Below are 25,985 nucleotides of genomic sequence, written 5' to 3' on the forward strand. Positions count from 1 at the left end.
TAATCCTCTTGCATGATGGAAAAAGGGGGAATATTCCACTGAAATCAAGCCCTCAAAGCCTAACCCTGACCTCACTGTAACCCTAACCCTAATGGCCTAGCCCTAGCTCTAACCCTAGGTGTAGCCCTAACCCTAGGCATATGTTCTGGTTTGAAAGCAAAACCAGTGAGAGACTCCAAGTCAGAAATACAGTTTATTAGGAAAGGGGGAAAGAAACAAAATACATGCAGTGATACAAAAGGAAAACCACTGACAGAGAATCAGAACACGCTGACACCTCTTTGATAGCAGCCCAAATTGGAATGGCTGCAGTCCTCCTGGAGTGGCAGATGTGGTTCTGTTAGAGCAGTGATCCTGTAGAAGGGTGCAGTCTTCCACTGAATGTCTGGTGGAAAACCCCAGTTGTTCCTCTTGGGAACCAGTGGAAAGGCTGAGTCTGGTGTCCTAAAAACCCAGATTATATCCAGGTAGGAATGCTTGACTCCTCCCTCTGTCAGAGCATCCCACAATGGGATGTTCCAGTTCTTATCAGTCACTCAGTTATATTCAATAGCCTGTTATCAGCAGATAATTGGTTGTGAAAGAGATAAGGAAAACTGCTCACTTAACAGAAGACAACTGCCATACAGATGGCAATAGAACAAATCTTGCTTCTCAGTCTGGGACAGGACAACCCTAACCCTAGGTGAGGGAGTAAAAATTGCATGGGTGAGGCTGGTGCTGAGCAGAAAGGCAAGGAGGAATCCGTGGTGTGTGTTCTGTGTTCCCCTTGGCATGCCTTTAGCAGCTGCAGTGTGCCTGGAGCTCTGGGCTTTGTGCTTTTCAGAACCCTAACCCTGGGTTATCATAACCCTAACCCTAGGTTATCATAACCCTAACCCTAGTGAGGGAGTAAAAAGTTGCATGGGGGTGACATGTCCTGGTCCCCGAGGGGCTCTGCCCAGCCAGGGACCTCACCAGCCACTCCGTGACAACATGGATGGGTGCACGGGTGACCTTCACCAGCTCTGAGGGTCTCCTCTCCCTGTGTGGAAAAACAGGGCTCCAGGGGGCAAGGATGGAATTCAGATTTTCTCTGCATTTCTCCAGCTCAGCCACTTCCACGTCTGCAGCAGCATCATCTTCTCCCAGCCCGTTCTTTTTCCGAGTGTGATGACAACACGAGATGAGGCTTGAGGTTTGTTCTTGTCTTTAATACTTTCTGTAAGAAGATGACCACCACCAAAACACACATCACATACTCCAAAGGATTTTCCTGGTATAAATTGTGCCAGCAAGGTGCTCTTCTGTGTATGCAGAAGAGATTTTTTGAGAGGGAGAGGCAAGGGGAGGAGAAATAATGTTCTAGACAGCTCAAATCCATCACTGTGCCACCTCCTGTGCAGCAGGTCCTGTGGCAGGATGGGAACTGAGGGGGCTTGAAATTTAAAAGGTAAAGACACCAGCACAAGGTGTCATTTTGCTTTTTCAAGGAAATGATTTCCAAATCACAAAGTCCCCCCACCATAACCCCTCCTACCACAACCTGCAAGCAACTTGATTCTGTTTTCAAAAACACAAGGGAGGCCTCAGAGTTCAGCGAGTTCTGCCAGGGCAGCCTTGGTGCCCCTGTCTCCACGTCTGCCACCCGTGCTTTCATCCTCAGCCACAGAATTCTTCTCCTGTGGACAGGAAAATTGTTCCCATTTCTCCCGTACTCCTCTGGTCACCTTTTCTCCAAGGTACAGGAGCCACGTGAGGAGGCTGTGATCCTCTGTCAGCTCTGGTGACACGGGCAGCACTTTGTAAAATCTCCAGAATACAACTTTGAAACAGAAAATGCAACTTGGTTCTTTTACAGCCAAGATCTAATCATCTAACTTGAAATGAGCAATTTGGCTGGTATCTGATCAACTTCCAGGTAAAATGAACACCACCTGCTCTCAGCAGCTCCAGAGAAGGAAGGACATTCTCCCTTCAAAGCTTCACACCACAGGTGCTGTTCTATTCTGGTAGCAAGACAATTTTATCTTTTCCTCCAAGGTTTTGATACCTGAAATACTCAGGCTGGATGCTCCCAAACCTGAGAGCTCCTGGCACGTGAGTTTCCCTCCTGCTGAAGCACTGTTCAGGCAACAAATGTGCTGGTTGGAGAATACAGATCCCAAAAAAAGAAAATTCCCCAACTGCAGGAGCAAAACCACAGCACCCACGTGAGGCTCCAGGATGGCAGGAACCTGCTCCAGTTTCAGGGGATAAGGATGGGACTGGTTTAGACACAAATTATTTCCCCCTCCACACATACACAAAACCAACAAGGAACAGATTTTCAGGAGGCCCAAGGCAGAGTCACCTGTTCCTTTCTGTTTGGTACTTGAGATCTCGAAGCCAAGTGCTTCTGTAGTTTGGGGTTTTTTGGTGCTTTCTTTTTAAATTCTTACCTGGGAGCCCTCATCGCACAAAGGACTGCTGGAAAAGGAGAGAATGACCTGGAAAATCCTCTGGTAGTCATAAAGCTCATGGCAGTGCTTGTCATGCAGCCCTTCCCCAAGAAATCTGAGGATCCACTCTCGCTCGGTTTTGTACGGGAAGCCACAAAGGAAAACACCACCATCAGACATTCTGACATTTCCAAAGAATACCTGCTCCTAAGAGCACAAAATCCTGCTTCCCTCTGAGTGCCAGCACAGGGCTTACCACAGCTTCTTCTGGACTTTCCATTCCTATCAAATTTAATCACTAACATCCATTGGGAACAGTCAGTCTGCAGCCCAAACATGCAGTAGAAATGGAATTTTAGAAAAATACTTCAGTTGAACTCAGCGTTACTGATCTAAACTCATGAGTTATCTCTGCTGTTGACTTACCAGGGTTCAGACCTTCCGCCCTCCCCAAAAACAACCTGCCCAGCAGCTGGATTGCTGGAGTGGCACCTTTGTTATCCTGCAAGTTCCGTGTTGTTCTCTGCCTCTGTGTGCTCACTCAGCCACATCTGCCCGCTTCATTCAGAGCCTGCTGAAGGCCCTGAAGGTCTGAGTCAACAAGAGATTAAAGGTGCAGCTTTAGAGCACAAAAAAACAAATATCAGACAAGTGGAATTTAGCTAAATGATCAGGCAGTGGGTTCAGAGTAATCATAAATATTTTCTTTTTTACCAACAAATATGTGCCACACTTGGTACAAGCTTCCAAAATAATAATAAAACAAAAGTTCTTCCAGTGCTATAAAAAGCCAGTGTGGCCCATGAGCAAACTGAGACATGAACCCTTGGGAGTGTCACAGAAGTGTCACTGGATGTGCCTTTCTGAAGGATGTGGAAATAAAAGACCCTTCCGTGATTAATCTGTCCCTCATATTTGCCCCCTTCACCATTTTCCTCTCCTTGTTCCCAGATTTAAGAAATTCATCTCCCTCCAACCTGATGTGCCACAGAACCCCTCACCACCTTGGTCACCTTGCATAGGATTTTCCAGGTTTTTTGTCACAGGTATGTCCCAGGAGAGAGGTTGGACATTTACCAGGAGACATCAAAAATTCAAAGATGCCTGGGACAACTGACAATTCCCAGCTGGGAGACACCAAACTGTGGGTATTTGCTATTTAAAGCAGATGATTAATGCTAACAGGGGTATTGGGATTCCCTGTGTCACCTCATCCTGTGGAACAGCAAAGCAGAATACTGATCTGCTCAAAAAGTGTCTCACCATGACAGCAATGAAAGCAACAATAAATACCTTTATCAGAAATTCTGACAGTGCAAATATCCCAGGCAGAGGAGAACGTGGCATTTGTCTTTCAGATTCTTGGAAATAAAAGAACAAGTTAAGCTCCTGGAAAGATTGAAGAGTGTTTCTATCTCCACCCTGATATTTTTTATCAGAACATGCGAAATATTTAATGCGAATTCTCCTTGGGTGTGCCATTGCTTTTATGGACTTTTTATTGCTTATAAACCAAATCACGTCACTGCTGGTACTTTCTCTGACCCTTTAGTTAAAAAGTTACCCCAAGGACAATCACATCTTTGTGTGCTCAGTGTTTGCTGAGCACCCCAGGATCCTTGGCTTTGTGTGGGGTGGGAGCAGAGGCCCACGCAGGAGTAAACCCAATCCCATCAACACCTCCTGCAATCATTTTGCATTTTTTTCCAGGAAAAATATTGAAATTTTCTCAAAAAAAAAGAGCTTCATTTGAAATTAGCAAGTACTTCTTCTGTTTCCTAGGTGGGGGCAGGTCAGAATTCCACTGATATTAAACAAAAAGACAAAAAGAAGGATGACTGAGCATTGGAATGGGCTGCTCAGGGAGGCTCTGGGCTCTCCATCCTTGGAGACATCCAAAAGTCATCTTAAAATGGTCCTGGACACTCAGGGCCCAGGGAGATAAAACTGGAGGACCCCCAGTGTCCCTTCCAACCTCAACTACTCCAGGATTCTGTGAAGAAATGGGTTTCAGCCTTCATATTTTTGTACATTTGAAAGGAAAAAAGTTTTTTTTTGCTGTTAAAACAACTTCTTTTCCTGCTTGCCTCAAATGCTGTCTGGATTTATCCCTTTATGGAAAATGAAAATAAATACATAAATAGATAAATAAAGAAAGGTGGAGGGGAGGAAAGAAGGTTGACAAATATTCTGACATACAGGAAGAATACGGGCAAATAATTGCCAGATGGGTTGGAAGCCAGTGGTTAATGGGAATAGAAGCAGATAAACACAACATTTCTGGGTAGAAGGGATATAGGGTAGGAATCTGAAAGATTTTAATAGGATCTAAGCTGGTTGTCTGAGAACACTGGTGGCTAGAACTAGAGAAGAGAGTAAAAATATATGAAATACATCAAAATTATGTATTTTAAACTAATTAAAAAATGATCAGGCCAGGGAATTTTGAGTTTCAGCAGAATAGAGGGAGAAAAGGGCAAGGAAATCCCATAAGGACCTCCATAAATCCCTCATGGGGGAGGAATGGAAGGGAAGGAATAATGAAAGCTGGGTAAAGAGCCACATTGTGGAATCAAGGAGGAAAAAAACAACTCACACTCCAAAAATTAGAGATAAGAGACAAGGGATGGTGACAGTAGGAAGGACCAGAACTGGCAGCCAATAAAGAGAATAAATGGATGTATCAGCCAAGACTTGGATAATTTGGAAATGTGGAAGAGCCAAGCAAAGTGAGGAGAAATTCAGGGGTGAATGTGAGGCAAACTTAAGGGAGAAGAGGTACAAAAGTCTGTGTATACAATACTGGTGAGAAAGGAGGAAATTCCCACCTCCCTGATGACTGTGGGCATCACAACACGGAATTACACAATGATAAAGGGATGAGGGGAACCAGGGGCTGGGAGTGGCAGGTGCTGGACACGGGGAAGAGCTGCCAGTCTCTGTTTCAAGGAATTCTTGGAATTACAGAACTGATGGAATTTGTCACCTCAGTGCTCAGCAGCTGCAAAAAAGTTCCACTGTTGGGAGCTGGCAATAAAGGAGTGTTAGGGTGGGTGAAATCTCATATGAGGAGAAAGATATCAGCACCAGGCTGACGTCTGTGCTCTCATTAGTGATTAAACATTAATAGAAAATCAGAGAATCAGTCATATCAGAGAATCCCAGACTGATCTGGGCTGGGAGGGATCTTGAAGCCCATCCCATCCCATCCCTGCTGTGGGCAGGGACTCTTTCCACTCCAAGGTTGCTCCAAGCCCTGTCCAACCTGAGCTTGGCTCCCCATCCCCACAAAGCACTGGGATTCAGGTGTCACTTATAGACCACAAGTGGAGAAAAGGAACGAACTTTTTAATAAGTTGAATGGGGAAAAGAATGGATTTAGAAATAAGAAGGGTGTGTGAGGTAACACAAGCCTGATGGTTTGGTGAAAAATGAGGGAATCAATGTAATCTTTTCTATAATGCAAATTACCCAATTGAATCACCAGTGAGACAATTCAAATTTTTTTTAGCTCATTTTTTAGGAACTGAGGTGTTGAAGAATCATAGAACCACTGAATGGTTTGGGTTGGAAGGGACCCCAAAGATCATTTCGTTCCAGCCCCTGGCAGGGACATCTCCTGCTGGACCTCTCAGGAAGGGCTTTGCAGTGTTACCTGCTGCTCAGAATTCAGGTGTGCCAAAATCACTTATTCCTGACGTGGGATTTCACTCAGCTCAGCTTTTGGGTTATAAACATCATGAGGTGCTGCCAGAGCAGTGAGATCCATCTGCTCCCTGTGGGATGGAGGCTGGGAGCAATTCTATCCCACAGCACTTGGGTGAGCTGAGCAGGGCAGGCAAACACTCATCAGGCTCAACCAAGACTTCAAACGTTAAGGATTCATTAATGAGGCAGATCTGAAGTTAATTTGGGAAGCCAAGTGCAAGTCAGGGACCAACTGGGGTGCAGGGACAGTAAAGAGGAGCAGCTCACCAGTGATCACCAGGCAGGTCCATCATGAAGAGAAGATCCCAGATCAAGCCAGGGGGTGGTTTGTGGATTGGGGTCCTGACATCTGGCCAGGTGTGGTGGGAACCAGCAGCCTTGCAGTATCTGCTGTGGTGGAGAGCTGCACCCTCCAACACAGCCCAGAGCAGCTGGGGGCCCAGGAGACCTCAGGTCCATCAGAGCTCCTCCAGTGTGGGAATGCAGAGCTTCCCTCTGGCTGCCCTGGGACCCTGGCAGGATCAGGAACCCCCCTGGACAGAGTCCCCAGAGACACTGGCTGTGATCTCTGTCCATGGAAAAGAGTTTTCAATCTCACAGGATGAATTACCAGCTCTGAGTGTTTGATATCAGTAATAATTAAGTGTGGCACGGGTGCAAAAGTAAAATTTTAGGATTCTAGATTAGGGGTCCAAAGGAGACAAGATGGAGGAAATTGGGTGTGCCTTGTCCTTTTTCTCCTTCTTCATGCCCTCCATGTTTCACTGTGGTGTTGGCATTTTTCTGCTGGTTCAGGCTGGGGACACACTGTCCAACGTAGGTGACAGATATTGGCACATTCTTGTAAATGCAGCCCAGGGAGTTTCTGGTATTTAATGTTTGTCACATCCCACTGAGGGCAGAGCCCCACACGCTGCCCTGCAGGACAGAGCTGGGCAGGGCAGCAGAACATGTGAGAGATCAACAGAATAAACAACCTGGAAACCAGCACAGACCAATTATGGCTTCTGCTTTGGCAGGGGGCTGACAGACAGAGACTTTTACAATCTCAGAATCATCAATACCTTAGATTCTGACACCTCAGTACACTCAAGGCTGCAATCAAGATCACTAAAAGACCTTAAAAATACAACACAGAGTCTGGTCTGTGGGGAGCATCATCAGAGGCTGCTCTTTGAGGCCAGGAGCAGCCGGTCCCATCCTGGTGCTGCTGGGTTGGTGGTGTGGTTCTGTAAATCTGTGATCCTGTGAATCTGTGATTCTGTGATTCTGTGATTCTGTGATTCTGTGAATCACAGCTGCTCCTGCAGAGCTGATAACAGATAACTGCAGGTAACATCTCCATGTGGAACAGGATTTCTCTGACTGACCTCCAAACCCTCAATATCCCCACGGGGAATGCCAGCAGACCTTTCCAACCCCTTACAGTCCTGTAGGGAAGGGCAGCCAGGGCTGATGGGGGAAATGCTCTGCTGCTCTGGCTTACTCATTTCAGAGCAAGAACAGAGACACGAACAGCTTCTGTACATTGCAGTGGAGTGAAGCACATTTTGGGTTTGGGGGAAATGTCCTTTAAGTGTTCCCAGTTCTGCTTCTCCCTGCTCACATGAAGACCTGCAGAACTGGGGGCCTGGCAAGGACCTGCAAGGACCAAGATCAGAAGTCTGTGTTATCTTCTCTCACCCACTCTCAGCTCCCTGACAAACAGGTTCTAATCCTCTTTCCAACAAATCTCCCTTGCAAAATCCATCACTTCCTTCTCTGCAGGAGCTGGTCCAAGCTGCTGTGCTGGGACCTGAGGATTTGTCACATTAGTTTTAAAAGAAAATAGGAAGTACCTCCTCTATTTGGAGAAATAAATTCAGTGTTTAAGTCAGGAAATCCCATTTCCCAACTTCAAGGCAGCAGGAAGAGCCTTAGTGAGGGACTCTCTTTGGAATTTGCTCTGGATGCATTTTGTCCTGAGGTAGTCAAAATAGTGGATGTAAGGAATCCTCTTCTACACCCTCACAGTCTTCCTGTCAAATGAAGTAGGGATTTATGCACCTCCTGATAATTTTCTAATTTCCTAATTTTCAGTTCTGGGCTGGGGGACAAGATAGGGATCAGGCACAGGTTGGACTCAATGATCCTGGAGGGCTTTTCCAACCCAAATAATTCTGTGATTCTGTGACTACAAACTGGTTTTAAGTTCAGGACATTGTTAAAAGATATCTTTCATTCAGGGATTCTTTCATTAAGTTCAGGATATATTTAAATGATGTCTTTCATTCAGATATGAAATGCCTTATATGGGGAAAAAGCAAGCAGGCAAGAAGAGTATCCTAAAACAAAATCCACCCCCAAACCCAGCAAAAACAAACAAAACAAAATAAACAAAAAAAAAAAAAAATCCAAATTATCATGAGTTTTTTATTGCCTGTACAGCATATAAACACGGACAGATAATTTCTTCCCAATCTTGCCACCAATAAATAAAACAACAAGCAATGCTTTCATTTCAGTGTGATTCTAGCACTGCACTTTGGAATTCCTTTCTCTCAAAGAGAGTTTAAAGAACCTTGATATTCCAGCCAGTGAAGAAGTGTTCCTGTGCTGCTGCACACCCATTCCCTAAATCAACAACAATCAGTACGAGGAACAGGCTGATTTCTGGCTGTCAGAGTGCTCCTAAACACCAGGAATTCAGCTTGAGTGACTTGTTGCAGTTCTGCTACAAACTCAGAGGTGTCACCTGCAGACAGGTGGAAGGGAAAGGATCCAACACACTGGGAAAGGGAATAACCCAGGGAGGTTTTGTGTAGGGGAGGCCAAACCACAGGCAGATATGAATTATTAGATACTACTTATTGGGCATTAAATATTAGATATTAGGCATTAAAAAGGCCGCAGGGGATGCTGAGTTTCACACAGCGTGTTCAAATCCGGGCAAAATAGTGGGAAATGAAACCCAGGGCATTTCCAGCCCAGTGTCACCCAGCTCCTGCAGCACTGGAACCTCTCAGAGGAGTCCCAGCCTCCCTGCTGGCACATCTGCTCTGCTGGTGGCACCTGATCCAGGTGCTGCAGGACTGCAGGGATGTCCTCACCAGCAGGCAGCTCCAGCTTGGCTGCAGTGGGAGATGAAGCCCAGGAGTATTGATTGTTGAAAGTACATGATCTTGCCACAGGAATGCACAAACTGCCCAGCTGGACATGTCTTCTGTGGGTTCTTCCACCTTGTCAGAGGCAGCCGGCGCAGGCAGCGTTGGCACAGATCTCACAGAGGTCATCCTCAGCAGCCAGGGCTGTCCAGGAGAAAGGAGGGGATCAGTCGGGTGCCAGCAGGGCAGAACTGCCTGCCAGAGCATTTGGAGACTCATTTGCATTCCTGCTTTGTCATTTGAAAGACCCTTGTAGGTAGAACTGCTCTAAGTAAAATTAGCTCATGCTAAAATCTGGCTGAAGGAATGAAACCTGACCTGAATCCTTTCCACGTGGGAACATGTGGAAGCAAGAGGACAAGAGGACGTGGCAGCATTTTATCCTAAAGTGTCCCTTGTACTGGACAGTAGATAACTGCAATAGAATAACTTTAAAAAGCAAACGCTGCAGCAGCAGCAGCCCTTGGCAGAGGGACTTTGGACAAGGAGGAATGGCTTAGAGAAGGGTAGATTTAGATGAGATATTGGGGGAAAATCCTCCCTGTGAGGTGGGCAGGCCCTGGCACTGGGTGCCCAGAGCAGCTGTGGCTGTCCTGGATCCCTGGAGGTGTCCAAGGCCAGGCTGGACAGGGCTGGAGCAGCCTGGGACAGTGGGAGGTGTCCCTGCCATGCAGGAGGTGGAATGGGATGAGCTTGAATACCCCCCCAACCAAACTATTCAGTGATTCCATTATTCTACTTTGGATTTTTTTCCCTGGTCACAGCAGTGGGATGTGCCCAGCTCAGCTCAGCACTGCAGGAATTTTCCTTAGGTGGTTCATGGAGCCCAACCTCTGCAGGAGAAGGGGCAGCACAGAGGCAGCACAAACCCTCCCGGCTGCCCTAGAAGGGACACGGAAGTAACTCCGTGGCTTTGCCTCCTGCTATTGGAATGTTTAAGGTTGAAAATTGTGGTAAAAATGAAAATTGTGAAATATGAACGACATACTCAGCCTCCTAAAAATCATGAGTGCATCTTCCTTCTTGCACACAGGCCGGAATTCCTCAGGGAGGCGTTTCTCTTGGCAGGGCGAGTAGCTGGCCATGGGGACCATCATGCGAGGGTTGATGTGTCTGTTGCCATCCATGAGCTCCTTCAGCTTCTTCACAGACTCCAGGGGGAATCTCAAGTCTCCATCCTGTGAAGAACCAGAAAAAAAGAAGTGTCAGGAAGTCAGGCCTTTTGCAAATCCATTCCATTTCAAGCAAAAGCTCTCCCAAAAAATAGAGTGGAGGGGAAAGATGGTGTTGAAAGGAAGCCAAGATAAAACCTGTGTTGAATAAAAGCAGTGGGCAGAGGGACAATTCAGTCCTGGCTCATCCCCATGAGACAGACCCATAAAATCTGGGACAGGAAGAGCAAGGCTGGGAATCTTTAGCCTAAAAAGTGAGAACTGGGAAATATCACAGAATCCTGGAATGGGTTGGGTTGGAAGGGACTTAAAGCTCTTCTCATTCCACCCCTGCCATGGGCAGGGACACCTTCCACTAGACCAGGCTGCTGCAAGCTCCATCCAGCACTTCCAGGGATACGTGGTAGAGACCTACAAAATCATGACTTGAATGGGGATAAATGGGAATTTATTTGGCTCACTGTTTTCTCCTAACACAGCAGTGGGACTGTCAAGTGTTGGCTGTGACCTGGCAGGGGGTGACCACACAAAAGCAGCTCTTCTTTCACACCACACATTGCTGAGGGCTTAAACCCTTCGCCTCAAGACTCTGTGGAAAGCTCCCGTTAATTTAGAATCACAGAATCTCTTGAGCTGGAAGGGACCCACGGGGATCTTTGACTCCAGGTCCTGGCCCTGCACAGATGCCCACCAATCCCACCCTCTGCCCATTTAAAACTTGCTCACACAATCCGTGAATAACAAGTTTTTGGAAGCATAAATATAACACTTCTGACTTAAAGTTCACACCAGAAAATTAAGGAAGCTGGAACAGGACTCTGAGAAATATTCCTCTATGTTTTACTTGAACCCTGTTCATTGGTTAAGAGTCATTCCCTCAATTTCAAGAGATTTCCCCTTTTTGAGATCATAAATTTAAATTGCAGGCATTGCAGCTGTTTAACCAAGTGCACAAAGTCAGTACCCATCTGCAGATAATCAGAGTTGGGCCTAGAAAACAAATAAGCATTTTCAAACAGATTTATATCTGCTGTTTTAACATGGTTTCATGGCCAACATGTAGTCAGCAAGGGGACGTGGGAGGTTCCAACCCCCTGGCACTGTTTGGAATGAGATAAATTTTAATGTCCCTTCCAACCCAAACCATCCTGGGACTCTGGAATCAAGTAACAGCTCCTCATCCAAAGAAATAAAATGAAGTTACTCTGATACAGCAGAAAACCAAATATTAGCATTTGTTTCACATCCCCATGAGTCCAATGGGGAATGGAGTGAGACAAGTGGGGAGGGGATTTGATTCTGGCTGGGGTTTTGGAGGGGTTTTTGCAGTATCACATTATTTTGGTGGTAAAGGTTTAAAAAACCCAGATAGGCTTTGGATACGCATTTACTCTGTCAAAATATTTTCTCTTGCAATCAGTTTATGATCTTACTCAGGTTAATTTATCAATGGAAGTCAATGATCTTAGAGATCTTTTCGGACCTTAATGATCTATAAAAGTTAATCAGGCACTGGCATCAGCTGCCCCTGGGAGTGGTGGAGTCACCATCCCTGGAATTGTTCCAAAAACATGTGGATGTGGCACCAGGGGAAATGGTGGATCTCTCTGTGCTGGAGGAACAGATGGATTTAATAATCTTAAAGGGCTTTTCCAACCTAAACAACTTTCTCATTCTGTGATCAGCCCTGGCTGCCAATGAAAAATTCACTTTTCCTATAAAGGCAGCTCTTGATTCAGCTCTTGGTCACACAACTGAGAAGCAAAACCCATAGACCTAAAAAAAGGTGGATTTCCACAGGCACAATTTCAGAAATCGGGAACTGGGAAGAAACCCTGAGATCTGCAGGTCCTGGGGACAAAAAAAATAACAAAGGAACAGCAAAATAGAGACAAAACCCCACCACCTCAAGTAAGAAAGATGTATTGAAGAGAGCTAAATTTGACATTCTATGGGACAAGGAAGGGAAGTTTCGGGAACAATTTCAGGGAAGAAGAGTGCAATCCAACTTTGTGCAGTGAAGAATCAAAGAATCACTCAGACCTCAAAGACTTCAGGTGAAAGGAGTGCAACACAGAGTTCACTGCAAGTACAGAGGAGAAAACATAGATTTAATGATTAATGAGTGAAGAATTCCAGCCCAAGCTCCAGAGATGCACTTTCTACTTTTTTTATGCAACCTAGAAGCAGCCATTTTCATTTATTAATATTTTTAATATTAATAAAAATGGGGATGTTTTTCACTGGGTAGGAAGCTGCTTGCTCCTCTGGAGAATGTAAAAGTTGAAGAATGGTTTGAGAGAAAAGAATAGCTTAAACCTGCTGCCTCTGGATATCTCTGTCATCCAAAGGACAAAAAAGAGGATAGCCCAGGACACAAAGATACCTTAGCCCTGGAAAGCTGCTGCACACACACAGATAGAGTCAATAATTGTTTAATAAGGATTCATTTTCCTGGTCCCCAGAGGAAGTTGTTTACATTCAGTCAGACTGAAATCCCCACGCTGTCTCTCAGAAGAGCAGAAAGATCCAAAACTGTCCCAATAACAGACCAGGGCCTTCTTAAGAAGTGCCTTCTTAACCCCTTCCACATTGCATGGACTGTCAGCATAGGTGCTGTGTACTTGGAAAGTTTCACAGAGTCTCCTTTAATCACTTCTCTGCCTATTAATATTTAATTGGATCCAGCTAAGCTCTTCTTTTCCCTTTTTTCACAGGTTCCATCCCATAAACTCACAGATCATTTCCACAAAGAACTTCCTGCCTAGAACCAGGTAACACCAGGCAGTTTCTCCTTTGTCACACCTTGTTTGCATCACTCTCTAAAGTCAGCACCTTCACCACACGTGGCTTTATGTCTAGGAGAAAATTATGGGCATGAAACACCTCAATCCCTAAGGACTGAGCAGAGCCATGGCTGGAGAAGGTAAATAAACAGCAGCAGCATTTAGTGATAGCTGAAGTGTTTTAGGAAGGAAGGAAAACCCAGAGTACAGGGGAGATACAGGTGGAAATCAAGGCGGAGCAAGGCAAAAATTCAGGTTTATTTATTTAGTTCAAGATTCCTGTTGCAACCAGAATATCAGCACTTTGTTGAATTTGTAATAACAACAAAAGAAAGAGAAAAAACTTACCTGAACATAGACTGCCTGGGAGATGTGCACCAGGACAAGGACTGCCAGGACTGTCCAGGAAAGAAAGCTTTTCATAGTGCCTGCAAAGCCAAGTCTCTCCTGAACTGGACAGATTTTATTTCCTCTGCCTTTGGGCTTTTTTGTGTCTCTCAGACTTTCCCTCTTCTCCTGAGGTCTCAGACTGCCCAGCAGTCAGAGCTTTATAAAGACTTCATCCAGCATGATGCTGGTAATCCATTAATCCAGACTTTCTATTGGCATATCATAAACCCTGAGGGGACTCTCAGTTATCTGCTCAGCAGTGCAGCTGGCCCGTCACACCCAGAAACATCCTGGGATTTATGAGTCGCTCCCACTTTGAGGCACTGGCTGTGACATAGGCAGGCAAAATGTTCCAAACTGCAATAAATAAATGGTGGGGACGGAGCTCAGGCAACAGCTGAAAGTCCCCATAATTCTGGCCACTTTCTGCAGAACTGGAAGGAAAAAAAGGAGTTTGGAAGAAGATAGAAAAAAAAAAAAAAACAAAAAAAAAAAACAGTCAGTTGCCTATTCTGGATGTCCCAGGAACTAGGAGTGTAATCACATAATCATGGAATTGTTAAAGTCAGAGAAGATCCCTGAGTCCAACCATCAACCCAGGATCTGCTGGTAGGCTGCTCACCACTAACCTTGTCCCCAAAATGCCACATCCACACCTTTTTTGAACATTTCCAGGGATAGTGACTTCACCACTGGCCTGGGCAGTGCCCGACCACCCTTTCCACAAAGAGATTTTCCCAACACCCACCCTAAAGCCCCACTGGCACAACTTGAGGCCATTTCCCCTGGTCCTGTCCCTTGTGATCCCAACTCCTGCCAGGGTTTGGAGAGAGCTAAGAGAGAGAGAGAGGTTTGGAGAGAGCCCAAAGCTGCACCTGCACCTGCCCAGCTCTAAAATGTCACCTCTGCTCTTTGCAGCCTCTAATTAAAAGGCATGGGGGGTGTCATTAAGGGCAAATGCTGCCAGGAATCAAATCCATTTCTCCGTGACTTCCTTGCTTACATGGAAACACACACGGATGGCACACCGATGAAGGATCAACGAGCCTCAGCTCAGTTCTGACATCAAGCTCAGGTCCTCAGATCTGTAAATGATTTCTGGAATTTTGTGGGTTTGGATTGACACAGGCACCAGGAGAACATTGTTCCTGACCCCAGCAGAGCAGAAGAGGGCAACAGTCACCGCTAAGCACCTTCCTCAAATCTCAGCAGTGTTTTATGCCCCAAAGGCTTCAGTTCTTGCTGTAACACAAATTATTGTTCAAGTTACAGTGAAAATCATCTTTCTGCTTGGAGTAAAATTCCAGAATCCAAAGCAGCCATGTCCCCAGTCAGGGGGTTTGGAGGGAGGGAATGGGACTTTTCTCATTCAGTATAACCCGAAAATTGCTGTAGAATTGAAGCTGAGCTGACAATGCAGAGTGTGAGCTGACAGACTTTGCTTCTCTCCTCTCCACCAGCCTCATACACAAAATTTGCACCCCTGGAACAATCTTTATTCCAACAAAACAAGCCTGTTTCCTCTCCAGTAATGATTTCTCTACTTTCTGCTGCCCTGGCCAGCAGCCAACAGCATTTGCAACCCCACAGCAGCTGAGGCCTCTGCCCTTAATCATTTTAATGTGGGCCAAGGGTGGAACAGCAAAGGGCAGAGCAAAAATCTCCTCTGAGAGCATTTCATTTCCCACATGCTTGGGAATTTTTACAATCATTTTCTTCTCCAAAACTTGGTTTATCTTCAACCTGTTAAGTCCTGAGTACAGCTTGGTGGAAACCAAAAAACGGATTAAAGAGGCATTGAGGGAACAAGAGAATTGGTAAGACTGAAAATAAACAAAATTATCAAACCCAGCCTTGGAGAGATTCCCAAAGAGGCAATTTTGGAGAGGTGTCACAAGAACACTGAAGCAACAGACACAGGCAGAGCTGTAGTCAATGGTTCTGTGTCCAGTGAGGTGTGGTGTACCCAGGACCAGTGATCAAAGAGCAAGGACCAGTGTCCCTGGACAAGGACACGGAGAGGTGGAGCACACCCTGAGCCCCTTGGCAGGTGACAGGAAGCTGAGCAGGACTGGTGATGCTCCTAAAGGATGGGGACATCCTGGAGGACCTGGCCATGCTTGGGAAGTGGATCCATGGGAATCTCACGAGGTTCTACACATGAGCTGGGTGAACCTCAGTCCCAATACAGGCTGGGAGTGAAGGGCTGGATAGGAAGATTGGGGCAGCAGAAAGACAAGAGCAGGACTAGCTCACTTCTGGACTGGTACTGAAATTACCCCAGGCCATGTTCAGGACCTTGTGTTTGCCCACCTTGGTCCTCCTGAGGTTCCCATGGGCCTGCTTCTGGAACTTGTCCAGGTAGCCCTGAATTGCATCCTGTGTCCCAGGTGTATCACACTTGCACTGCTCAGCTCAGGGTCATCTGCTGTCAGAATCTGAGCTATTGATGATCCTGAGATTGTAAAAGTCTCTGTCTGTCAGCCCCCTGCCAAAGCAGAAGCCAGAATTGGTCTGTGCTGGTTTCCAGGTTGTTTATTCTGTTTATCTCTAACATGTTCTGCTGCCCTGCCCAGCTCTGTCCTGCAGGGCAGCGTGTGGGGCTCTGCCCTCAGTGGGATGTGACAAACATTAAATACCAGAAACTCCCTGGGCTGCATTTACAAGAACGTGCCAATATCTGTCACTTACGTTGGACAGTGTGTCCCCAGCCTGAACCAACAGAAAAATGCCAACACCACAGTGAGACATGGAGGGCATGAAGAAGGAGAAAAAGGACAAGGCACACCCAATTTCCTCCATCTTGTCCCCTTTGGACCCCTCATCTAGAATCCTAAAATTTTACTTTTGCACCTGTGCCACACTTAATTATTACTGATATCAAACACTCAGAGCTGGTAATTCATGCTGTAAGATTGAAAACTCTTTTCCATGGCCAGAGATCACAGCCAGTGTCTCTGGGGGCTCTGTCCAGGGGGGTTCCTGACCCCTGCCAGGGTCCCAGACCTGCCAGGGCAGCCAGAGGATTCTGACAATTTGCCAATGTGCTGAGGACGCCCTCGGCCCCACTGTCTGTGTCGTTGATGGAGACACTAAAAGCACTGGTCCCAGCAGAGATCCCGAGGGATCATCCTTTGTCTCTGAGCTCCATCTCAGCCACTCAGGTCAGTCCTGGGAGGCACATCTGGAGTGCTGTGTCCAGTTCTGGACTCCTCAGGACAGGAGAGACATGGAGCTCCTGGAGCAGGGCCAGTGGAGGCTGCAGAGATGATGAAGGGCCTGCATCTCCCTGCCAAGGAAGGGCTGAGGGACCTGGGGCTGCTCAGCCTCAAGAGGAGGCACACATGAGAGAGAGCCCCATCCCTGTTTGTCCCTGTCTGCAGGGAGGACTCAGAGCAGGGACCAGGCTCTGCTGCAGCGATGGACAAGGGGAACAGGCAGGAGCTGATGCCCAGGAAGTTCCAGCTGAAGCTGTGGCAGAACTTTGCCGTGCAGCGATCGAGCCCAGGACAGTGGTCCAGAGAGGGGGTGGAGTGCCCCTCACTGGGGGTATTTCAGACCCATCCAGACACAATCCTGTACCATGTGCTCTGGGATGGCCCTGCTGGAGCAGGAAGGTGGGACCAGATGAGCCACTGGGGTCCCTCCCAACCTCACCCATCCTGGGACTCGGAGTCGTCCACGTCCACCAGTCCCATCTGCATCACCAAACACTCTTGTCCCAACCAGGGACTCAATCCCTGGTGTGGAGCAGCAATTTACACACCAAGCTGATGGGTTTCTAGGCCTTTATTCCTTTTTCCATGGTGCCATGTGGTTGCCCCCATGTCCCAGTTCTGTTGCTGTCTCTTCGTGGACCTCCAGCTTTTTCACCAAGCTCAGATCAGATCCAGAAGCTGTTCAGGATTCAGGAGGTACAGTCAGGAGGTCACAGACCTTCTGCTCACCTCTCCTGGAGGTTCTGTAGTCTCCCAGACACCCCTGCCCTGCAGACCCAGCTCTGCCAGCCCACGACCTGGGAGAGGCCAGGCCAGAGAGCAGAGGAACCCACCTTGTCTCCACCTGCCTCGTCCTGCCTGAGGCTGTCACCCTGGGCTGGAAGGCAGATCTGGTTCAGGGACAGCTCCAGGACCCCCCACACCCAGCCAGTAGCACAGACAGTGCTGCAGCCAGGCAGGGGAGGAACGTGCTGCCACAGGAAAATGCATCCTTGCTTGGAGATACTTACTGAGGGAATCGTCGTTGGACCATTTCCGTAACTGGTTCATCTGCAAGGCCTTCGCGCACTGCTCCCGGGCAATTCTGTATGGCTGCAGATTTAGCAGGACCTGTTTTGCTCGTGGGGTCCTGCAAGGCAGGGACAGATTCTCCTCTCACACCCTGGCTGGAATCCTGCCTCTTCCCTTTGGCCCCACCAGCCCCTTCTGCACATGGGACACCAGGAGCAGGGGCTACCCCAGGGCATGCCCATGTCAGGGGCTGTCCAAGGGACCACACCCGGCCCAGAGCTCATGGCTCCACTTCCTTGATCCTAAAGGGGTCCCTCCTACCTGCTCAACCCCCCTGCTCCTAACAAGCACTCGTACCTTGGCTGTGGTCTTCTCTGAGGGGACAGTGTCTTCTTCTCCTTGGTCCCTTCTGGGGATAAAGCAGCAGCCACTCCTGCCACAGCAGCCACTCTCTCCTTCCTTAGCCTTTCAAATCCTCCAGGAGAGAACGCAGCAGCCTTCTCCAGACTCCCCTTCTCTGCCAGGGGTGGAAGCTGTTACATGAAGCAAAGGGAAGGCAGCTCAGATATTTTGGCAACAATAAGAGTCCCATCCTGCAGCCCATGACCCAAAGGACAGTTTGGATCCCTGTTCCATCCCCTAGAGTTCTTGGCAGTGACCCTCTGCTTCCTGAAGAAGTCTGGACACCACAGAGGTTCAGTCCAGTGAAAGATTCCTGGCAGCACGGCGCAGAATGATGAATTTGTTCCCAGGACTGAATGGAGGACCCAAAAGACATCCCAGCAGGGACAGATGCAAAGAGATCCTTTCAACAGCCTCCCTGCAGTGCTGCAGAACATGGTCCTACATCCACGTAACACACCTTGGCACGTTTTCCCTGCCTGGTGGGAGCTGCCAGCCCAGCTCTGGGTGCTTCCATCTCCTCGGTGGCTCTGCCCTTCTTCACAGAGTTCTCAATTGGAGGCAGAAAACTGCAAAGAGAGTTTCTCTGAGAGAAACAGTGAGAGCATCCTCTCTGGTGTTTTTCCAGGCCTCTCCAAAACATTGCTGCCCACTTCCCATGCCATGGGAAGGACCAAGGCCTAGGGCATGTGCCCACGTCTGCTCTCCATAAGTGCAGGCAGCATGGCCAAAGGTGACAGCTCCTCACACCTGTCCAGGAGCATGGAATTACCTAAAGTCAGCTCTCCCAGACTCTCACCTCCCTCTCTGCACTCCACCATCAGCCTTTTTCTTCTCTCTTCCCGTCACTTTCACATCAGGTATCCGACTTGGAGAAAGACATGGACGACGAAGGAGGCGTTGGCTGGGAAGGTTTCCTGAAGAAGAAAAAGAGGAAGCTCCTCTCAGCTGCATCTCCAGAATGCTTTGGACATGAGGGATGTCCCAGCCTTCCTGTCCCAGCCCAGTCTCCTTCCCTGAGGGATGTCCCACTGCTTCCTTGGGTCCCCATTCAGAAAAAGAGGGACCTGCTGGGACAATTTTCTGGCAGGAGACAGAATTCCCTTTGGCATGGAGGACCTCAGTTCCTAGGAGGGGACGTACCCGGAGTCGTTTGGTGCTTGGTGTTGGTTTTGCATGTTGTGCCAGTGCCTTGTAGGTAAACACTTATAGGATGTGGCTGGGACTTCCCATCTGCCTGCACAAAGCTGCAAAGAAGGTGGTGACACCAGTTGGAATACGGGCAGTGGAGTCCATGGCAGCCTGTGGGAAGAAGCTGTTCCCAGGTCACCACTTTTCCAAAGGAAACATAACACTGGAGCACGGGCAGAAGAGTCTCCCTCCACAGGGCTCCTCTCAGCCAGGTCTGGGATCCCAGAGATGCTTTCCAGAGAAAACAAACCCGCCGTGACTGAGAGCATCCCAGGCTCTGGGGCCTGCTGGCTCCCAGTCCTTCTCAAAAGACAAGGAAGGAGCTGGTGAAGCTGTCTGCTCCATGGCCCCAGCTCTGCCTCCAGTGGTCTTTCCCACTGAGCTGGGAAGGTAAAGCAATCCCTCTTCCCAGGGCATCCACCTGAAGATGCTCCCCAAAGAATTCAGAATGGCCGTGGACCTTGCACCATTTCAATTCCACCTCCAAAATGAAATACATCCAAGGATTCCTCCCACGTGGGAGGAGCCAGGACCAAAAGGTGTTGCTGATAATCACCCAGCCATGCACAGAAACAATTGCACTCACTGCGGCAGCACAAAGACGCCTCCAGGAGGAAACTGGGAAATGTCCTTTTCCGTGTGGGCGATGAACAACGGCTTCAGATTTGGGGACTGCAACAGGGACAAGATATGGCAGGATCCACAGGGAATTTGCCTGCTCTTCACAAGGCACAAAACCCCTCTTTTCTCCTAGCCCCAGCTGCCTCTCCTCAACGCCCAGCCCCAGCTCTCTCCCCACCACCCTGTGCCCCTACACTGTCCCAAATCCATGAACATCCATCTCCACCACCTCGGCGTTTTGGGACAACGAGGCCATGCCAGCAGCTTCTCCACAGGAGCCAAAGCCCAGGGCTGATTCCCTGGGAGCAGCATGGCAGGACCATGGAAAGCCACCCAAGGGCACGGCGGTGTCCCCAGGAGTTTGGGGGCACACGAAATACGTGCCAGACTCACCTGGAGCAAACCGTCTGCCACGCTCTGCGACTGAGCCACCTCTCGGACCAAGCCTTCAAAGAACCTCATGGCCACGCGTTTTCCCCGGCAGACCAGGACGCCGATGTCCTTGAACACAAAGTCGAAGTTCTGGCCACTTGACAGGGCCCACTCACAGATCTTGAGCGTGGCCTTGACGCACGTAATGATGGTGGCTTTGGACTTGTGCAGGCGCAAGGCCACCTCAGCACAGACCAACTCGTCCGCTTTGGAGAGCCCTGTGGAGAAACCACCCAACACAAAGTCACTCACTCAGCCCTTCTGTGGCCCCTTGAGAGCCACCAACCCCCTCCCACCAGTGACTCTTCACCCAGCAGCAAATGTCCTGCTTCTGTGCCATGAGCCCCACTGCACTGCCAGCTCAGCCACCATGCTCCAGCTCCACAGAACCTCTCAGGTGGCTGCAGGAGCCAGCAGGAATGGTTCCTGACTTCCCAAGGTGGTGGGGACCATCAGTCCCTTCGGTGCCAGGAGATTCTCAGAAGCATCTCCAGGAGCTCTCCAGCAGCAGCAGCAGCAGCACTCCACGAGCACCCAGAGAGCCCTGGAGGGACCCAGGGAGCACAGGGCTGAAGGGCTCATCTTACCAGACACGGGGCTTTTCCCATGGAGGAGCTTCTCCCCCACCAGAAATGGCTTGTTCAGATTAAACTCCAGACTGTCTGCCATGAAACCTTCCCCTTCTCCGTGCCAGATGGGTCTTTTCATGATGTGGAGGGTACCCAGGCCCATCAGCCCAACTCTCTGGAAGCAAAAGCAGGCAATCAGAGGGCAAACAGGAGGGAAAGCAAAGGGTGATCTGTGGCCTTTCCACCCCTGAAGCTCCAAGGCCTGAGATGGAGTCCCCACGACAGCTTTGGAGAAGAGCCTTTCACTCCAAATGGTTCTTCACTCCCTCCTCTCCAGGATCTGCAGGGTGCAAGACACCTGCAGAGGATGCCCCTCCTTTCCAGCCATCCTGGGGAAGGCTCCAAAGAGGAAATCCAATGTTCTTCTACTCAAGCATCACTCGACTCCTTGCCTGTGCTCACAGCAGGTCTCTGACTAAAATGCAGCCTGGGACACTTCTGTCCTCCAGGCTGGCTGAGGGCCAGACAGGATGGGGAAGGATCAGGAAACCACCATGGACTGGGGGAGGACCACGAGGAAAGCAGCCCCACCTTCTTCAGCAGCAGGTCTTGGTGATAGCACTCAGACACACAGTCCCAAACTTTAGTGATTTCTGTCGGGAGAAAGAGCCGTGCTGAAGTTACGAAGTTCATCATCCTCCCTTCACTTCCCTAGTGCCAGATCCCCTTCTCCAAAGGGACCCTCTCCCTGGGCAAAGGAACCAACACATTCCCACCCCCAGGGGCAGGAGGACGCCAGGATTTTGGGGGATCTCAAGGCTTTACCATCCTTGTTGAAGTACACAAGATCCGGAGACAGTGTGAGCAGGAAGCTAGAGAAAAGCTTGGTCATGGCTGCAGCTCCTCCTGTCTGACTTCTTTCTCTCCTGCTGTCCATCCCCCTGTGGCCTTAGGATGGGAGGCCTGGTGGGACAGAGAGGCACCACAGCTGTGCTGGTCTCCCAGGGAAGTGGGTGCTACGGTTCCTTGGAGGCAGAATGTCCCATTGTGACCTCACATGTGTCATCAAGGGGCTGCAGAGCCCCACACTGACACAGACACCCCCTGGCCCTGGAGAAGGAGGCTGCACTCCTCATTTTGAGGGGCTGTCCCCACCCAGCCACTGCCCTTTCCAAGGAGTGTCCCACAGCTACTGCTGAAGCAGCTGGAAAATCGGATGGGAATGGATTTGGAATGATTTACACTGATAACTGCTGTGTTACGAGTTTGGGGTTTGGCAGGAAACAAACCTGATTTCCCAGCTCATCCTGAGGGATCAGAGGGAGCAGCAGGGCTGAATTCCTGACAGGAGCCAGTTGCACTTGGCAGGTCTGGTCACATCCAGCGGGACTTTCACAAACAGAAATCCACCAGCAGTGCAGTTATTGCAGCAGCAGGTTACAGACTCTTGTTAGACTGAGAGTGATAAATGCACTGGATCCACAAAAGCTGTGCAGGACAAATGTTCCCAGGAATGCATCTGGAGGCATCTTCACTAAGGGGTGTCCATGCTTTGGGGAGGAGGGAGGAGCATCCAATTTATCCAGAAATGAGGGATATCAAGAGCCATAACGAGAGAGATTAAAAAAGCTCTGGGTCTTGGCAAGGGCAGAACAGAACGTGGCACCTGAGAAGCACTCCCTCTTCCCCCTGGCAGATTCCAAGGACAGGGATTATCTGGCTTCTGCCTCATAACCCATCACCCTCTCAGCAGGTGATCACACCTGGATACTCCCACCAGCACATATCCCATGGAAATCCCTTATCTCAGACTGTGGGCCTCATTCCTACACAGGCAAAAGTAAAATTTTAGGATTCTAGATGAGGGATCGAAAGGAGACAAGATGGAGAAAATAGGGTGTGCCTTGCCCTTTTTCTCCTTCTTCATGCCCTCCATGTCTCACTGTGGTGTTGGCATTTTTCTGTTGGTTCAGGCTGGGGACACACTGTCCAACGTAGGTGACAGATATTGGCACGTTCTTGTAAATCCAGCCCAGGGAGTTTCTGGTATTTAATGTTTGTAACATCCCACTGAGGGCAGAGCCCCACACGCTGCCCTGCAGGACAGAGCTGGGCAGGGCAGCAGAACATGTGAGAGATAAACAGAATAAACAACCTGGAAACCAGCACAGACCAATTATGGCTTCTGCTTTGGCAGCGGGCTGACAGACAGAGACTTTTACAATCTGGGAATCACCAACACCACAGATTCCAACAGAGCTGTTGCAGGGCATCTCTGAGCTGGGATAACCCAGGCTCTTGGGTTAATACATCCCTTGGAATGGATGAAAGGACACTGAATGATTGCTGTGTACACACACACATACATATATATTTTTATATATACGTCACATTTATTTTAACACTTTGGTTGCAATGCAAGTCATCTATGTAGCCATTTTGGTTATTTCCTTTAGAAATACACCAATATAAAAGTATAAAAATAACACTTTAGAAAATACATGAGGAAAAGAAAGAAAAAAAGAAAGGATCAGAGTAGAGAGTGGAAAGGTCTCACCACCCATGGGTCCAGTGACAAGACTTGGTTATTGCAACCTCAGTGTCCACAGTCAAAGTGGTGGTCACAGTCTGGTTCCATCAAGGGTGGAAGCTCCAAAAATCCAAAGTTCAGTGCATTAATTCAGGCTCAGTGGGAACACCCAGGTACCTTCCCTGGGGTCAGTAGTTTTACATGGTCCAGTGTGACACTGGGGTCACGCCCAGTCCTCTGGTGGAAGGCCTAGGAATGAGTCTGTGGTCCCTTCAGGGTCTCTGATGGTTTGTGCCCCTTCTTCAGGGTCTCTGCCTCTCCCTGAGCGTGGCTGAGCCAGTTCTGCCCCCTCAGGAGGGACGAAACCCCACAGCCCCCACGGGAACGTTCCTGACACCTCCCTGGGCTCTGTGGCAGCCCAAGGAGCTCTGGGGTGCCCAGGGCACAGCCAGAGGGATGAGGAGGGACTGGACTCCCCAAAAAATGCTCACACACACTGTGGAGTGCACAGCCCAGGGCTCCATGACACAGAAAACCCCATGGAGAGCTTCTGTGCACCCCAAAAGGCTCTGTGACACAGAAAACCCCATGGAGAGTTTCTGTGCACCCCAAAAGGCTCCGTGACACAGAAAACCCCATGGAGAGCTTCTGTGCACCCCAAAAGGCTCCGTGACACAGAAAACCCCATGGAGAGCTTCTGTGCACCCCAAAAGGCTCCGTGAGGGCTGGGGAGAGCCCAGACAGGCACTGCCAGGGGCCAGGGGCACCCAAAGGCAGCACTGGGGCCTGGGCATGGCACAAAACCAACCAAGGAGTGGGGATACCCCCCAAAATGGACACCAGGGCTTGGGATACTCCCTAAGGGACAGCCAGGGTGCAGGGGGGGCACACTGAGGGGTCCAGAGCTCCCAAAAACACACAGGGAGAGGCCAGTAAGCACAGAGAGGCCCATGGAGAGGCACAGCCATGCTCTGTTCCCCCCTGACCTGCAGCTCTGATCCTGCTGCCTCCCTCCTGGCATCCTCAGGCTCCCTCCACTCCCTGTTTTGCACGGCCTGATCTCTCACTCCCACCCAAGCGTGAGACCATCCATTCCAAATGTATCTCCTTTCCTTTCCTGGATGCTCATGTCCCTCCTCTCTTCTGCCCCTATTCCATTTCCCTCTGCCCTTCCATCTCCCTCAGTCTCATTTCTGACCCCTCTGCCCATCACATCCTGCCCCCAGAGCTTCTCTTTCCTCCCATCTTCCTTCCCTCCACATTCCCACCCTCTCCCCAGAGCTCAGAGACCCTGCTCACCTCTGCACAAAGGGAATGCTGAGAGCGTGGAAAAAGGGCAATGACAGTGTGGGCATGGACTGTGGGCACAGGGTGAAAGGGAACATCTCTAAGTTTTATTTATAAAATTTCTAGATTTGGACTGGACAGGTTGAGGGAAGACAGCCTCCACCCTGTAATGGGTTTATCTACAAATTCCAGCCTCCAGCGGACCTGGGATCACACACACATTTACAGGTGGACAGGTAAAAAAAACCAAAAAAAACCAAAAAAAAGGTGAAGAATCATTTAGTTGGAACATATCCCAGAAATCAGGGGGTCAGTCCATTTGGCAATTCTCTTTCTCTGTCATCCTGTCTCCTCTTTCTCTGTCGTCCCTGGCCCCAGGAGCCCAAGCCCTGAGGCTCAGGGAAGGCTGCAGCACTGCCCCAGGTCAGAAGCTGTTGCAGCCAAAGCTGCAGCCCAGGCTGCAGCACTGCAGGTCAGAAGCTGTCCGAGCCCAGGCTGCGGCTCTCCTCCTGCAGGGGTGAGGCTGCAGGGGCCGTGCTCTCCCCGGGGGAGGCCACGTTCAGGTACCCAATCTCTGAAGGCTGCCAGGGGGACAGGCAGAAGGAGGAATCCTGGCTCTCAGCCTCTCCCTCAGGCTTTGTGGTCTGCGGGGCCTTCAGGGCGCCGAGGGGCTCTGTGAGGTCTCGAGGTGGGAAGCTGGAAATGAATTTCCATTTTCTGTCATTCTGTGGAGTCTGAGTAAGCCTTAGCCAACATCTCTGAGCAGCACAGAATGATGTTGACGCTCTTCTCTTGGACCAAGGCACCTCCTCCAGGCAAGGAAGGGACACCCTCAGCCAGCCCAGAACCTCCTTGGACCATCCTTCACCCCAACAGTGACCAAACCCCCAGAGCTGCAGGGTCCCTCTGCCTTCCCCTCATCTGGTCTGGCAGGGATTGGAATGGAGGAACACATCCCAGAGTGATGTGGGACACAGCTCTGGCCATACCAGGACCCCAAGTCTCACCACCTCTTGTATAATGACTCCTCCAAAGCCCCTGAGCACCAAGATTCCGAAATCCCAGAGCGTTCCCCAAAATACTCTGAAAATTGGACTTCTCCATC

The 25,985-nt window shown here is 49.3% G+C and overlaps 3 protein-coding genes across 6 annotated transcripts in view; all 3 read right to left on the bottom strand.

Annotated features, from left to right (window-relative positions):
- Window positions 1-8,545: 8,545 nt before the first annotated feature.
- LOC110474425 (guanylin) lies at window positions 8,546-13,788 on the bottom strand. Its single transcript, XM_021537820.3, has 3 exons — window positions 13,578-13,788; window positions 10,260-10,449; window positions 8,546-9,415 (listed from the first exon to the last, which is right to left on the bottom strand). The coding sequence occupies exons 1-3, from the start codon at window positions 13,650-13,652 to the stop codon at window positions 9,351-9,353; spliced, it is 330 nt and encodes a 109-aa protein (XP_021393495.2). The 5' UTR covers window positions 13,653-13,788; the 3' UTR covers window positions 8,546-9,350.
- Window positions 13,789-17,393: 3,605 nt separating this feature from the next.
- LOC110474421 (coiled-coil domain-containing protein 81-like) lies at window positions 17,394-22,129 on the bottom strand. Of its 3 annotated transcripts, XM_085558997.1 has the most exons (12): window positions 21,889-22,129; window positions 21,655-21,716; window positions 21,082-21,238; window positions 20,456-20,712; window positions 20,028-20,113; window positions 19,394-19,497; window positions 19,050-19,167; window positions 18,711-18,819; window positions 18,206-18,381; window positions 17,848-17,966; window positions 17,667-17,714; window positions 17,394-17,515 (listed from the first exon to the last, which is right to left on the bottom strand). In XM_085558997.1, exons 1-12 carry the CDS (start codon window positions 21,998-22,000, stop codon window positions 17,409-17,411), a joined length of 1,455 nt encoding a protein of 484 aa, XP_085415123.1. In that variant the 5' UTR covers window positions 22,001-22,129; the 3' UTR covers window positions 17,394-17,408. The 3 variants fall into 3 exon arrangements, with proteins under 3 accessions (XP_085415123.1, XP_085415122.1, XP_085415121.1); XM_085558996.1 differs by lacking the exons at window positions 21,655-21,716; window positions 21,889-22,129 and adding an exon at window positions 21,516-21,586 and having other exon boundaries at window positions 17,671-17,714; XM_085558995.1 differs by lacking the exons at window positions 21,655-21,716; window positions 21,889-22,129 and having other exon boundaries at window positions 17,671-17,714; window positions 21,082-21,533.
- Window positions 22,130-23,434: 1,305 nt separating this feature from the next.
- The window catches only part of CCDC30 (coiled-coil domain containing 30), a 38,228-nt gene continuing 35,677 nt past the window's right edge, over window positions 23,435-25,985 (bottom strand). For both annotated transcript variants that reach the window (XM_085558993.1, XM_085558994.1), the window contains one exon: window positions 23,435-25,576. In XM_085558993.1, coding sequence (XP_085415119.1) covers window positions 25,354-25,576 — 223 coding nt within the window. In that variant the 3' untranslated portion in view covers window positions 23,435-25,353. The remainder of the gene's footprint in view (window positions 25,577-25,985) is intronic.

The sequence above is a fragment of the Lonchura striata genome, chromosome 21 (assembly GCF_050655825.1).
Source record: "Lonchura striata isolate lonStrDom1 chromosome 21, ASM5065582v1, whole genome shotgun sequence".
Classification (NCBI taxonomy): domain Eukaryota; kingdom Metazoa; phylum Chordata; class Aves; order Passeriformes; family Estrildidae; genus Lonchura; species Lonchura striata.

Excerpts from the sequence above, each read along its gene's own strand:
- LOC110474425 (XM_021537820.3), bottom strand. The coding sequence starts at position 13,652 with ATGAAAAGCTTTCTTTCCTGGACAGTCCTGGCAGTCCTTGTCCTGGTG. Across the intron at positions 10,450-13,577 it reads CCCAGGCAGTCTATGTTCAG|GATGGAGACTTGAGATTCCC; the intron begins GTAAGTTTTTTC and ends GGTTCTTCACAG. Across the intron at positions 9,416-10,259 it reads CATGATTTTTAGGAGGCTGA|CCCTGGCTGCTGAGGATGAC; the intron begins GTATGTCGTTCA and ends TCTCCTGGACAG.
- LOC110474421 (XM_085558997.1), bottom strand. The coding sequence starts at position 22,000 with ATGGACAGCAGGAGAGAAAGAAGTCAGACAGGAGGAGCTGCAGCCATG. Across the intron at positions 17,967-18,205 it reads CAGAGAAGACCACAGCCAAG|GACCCCACGAGCAAAACAGG; the intron begins GTACGAGTGCTT and ends CCTGCCTTGCAG. Across the intron at positions 17,516-17,666 it reads GGCAGGTGGAGACAAGGTGG|CTTCTGGATCTGATCTGAGC; the intron begins GTTCCTCTGCTC and ends AATCCTGAACAG.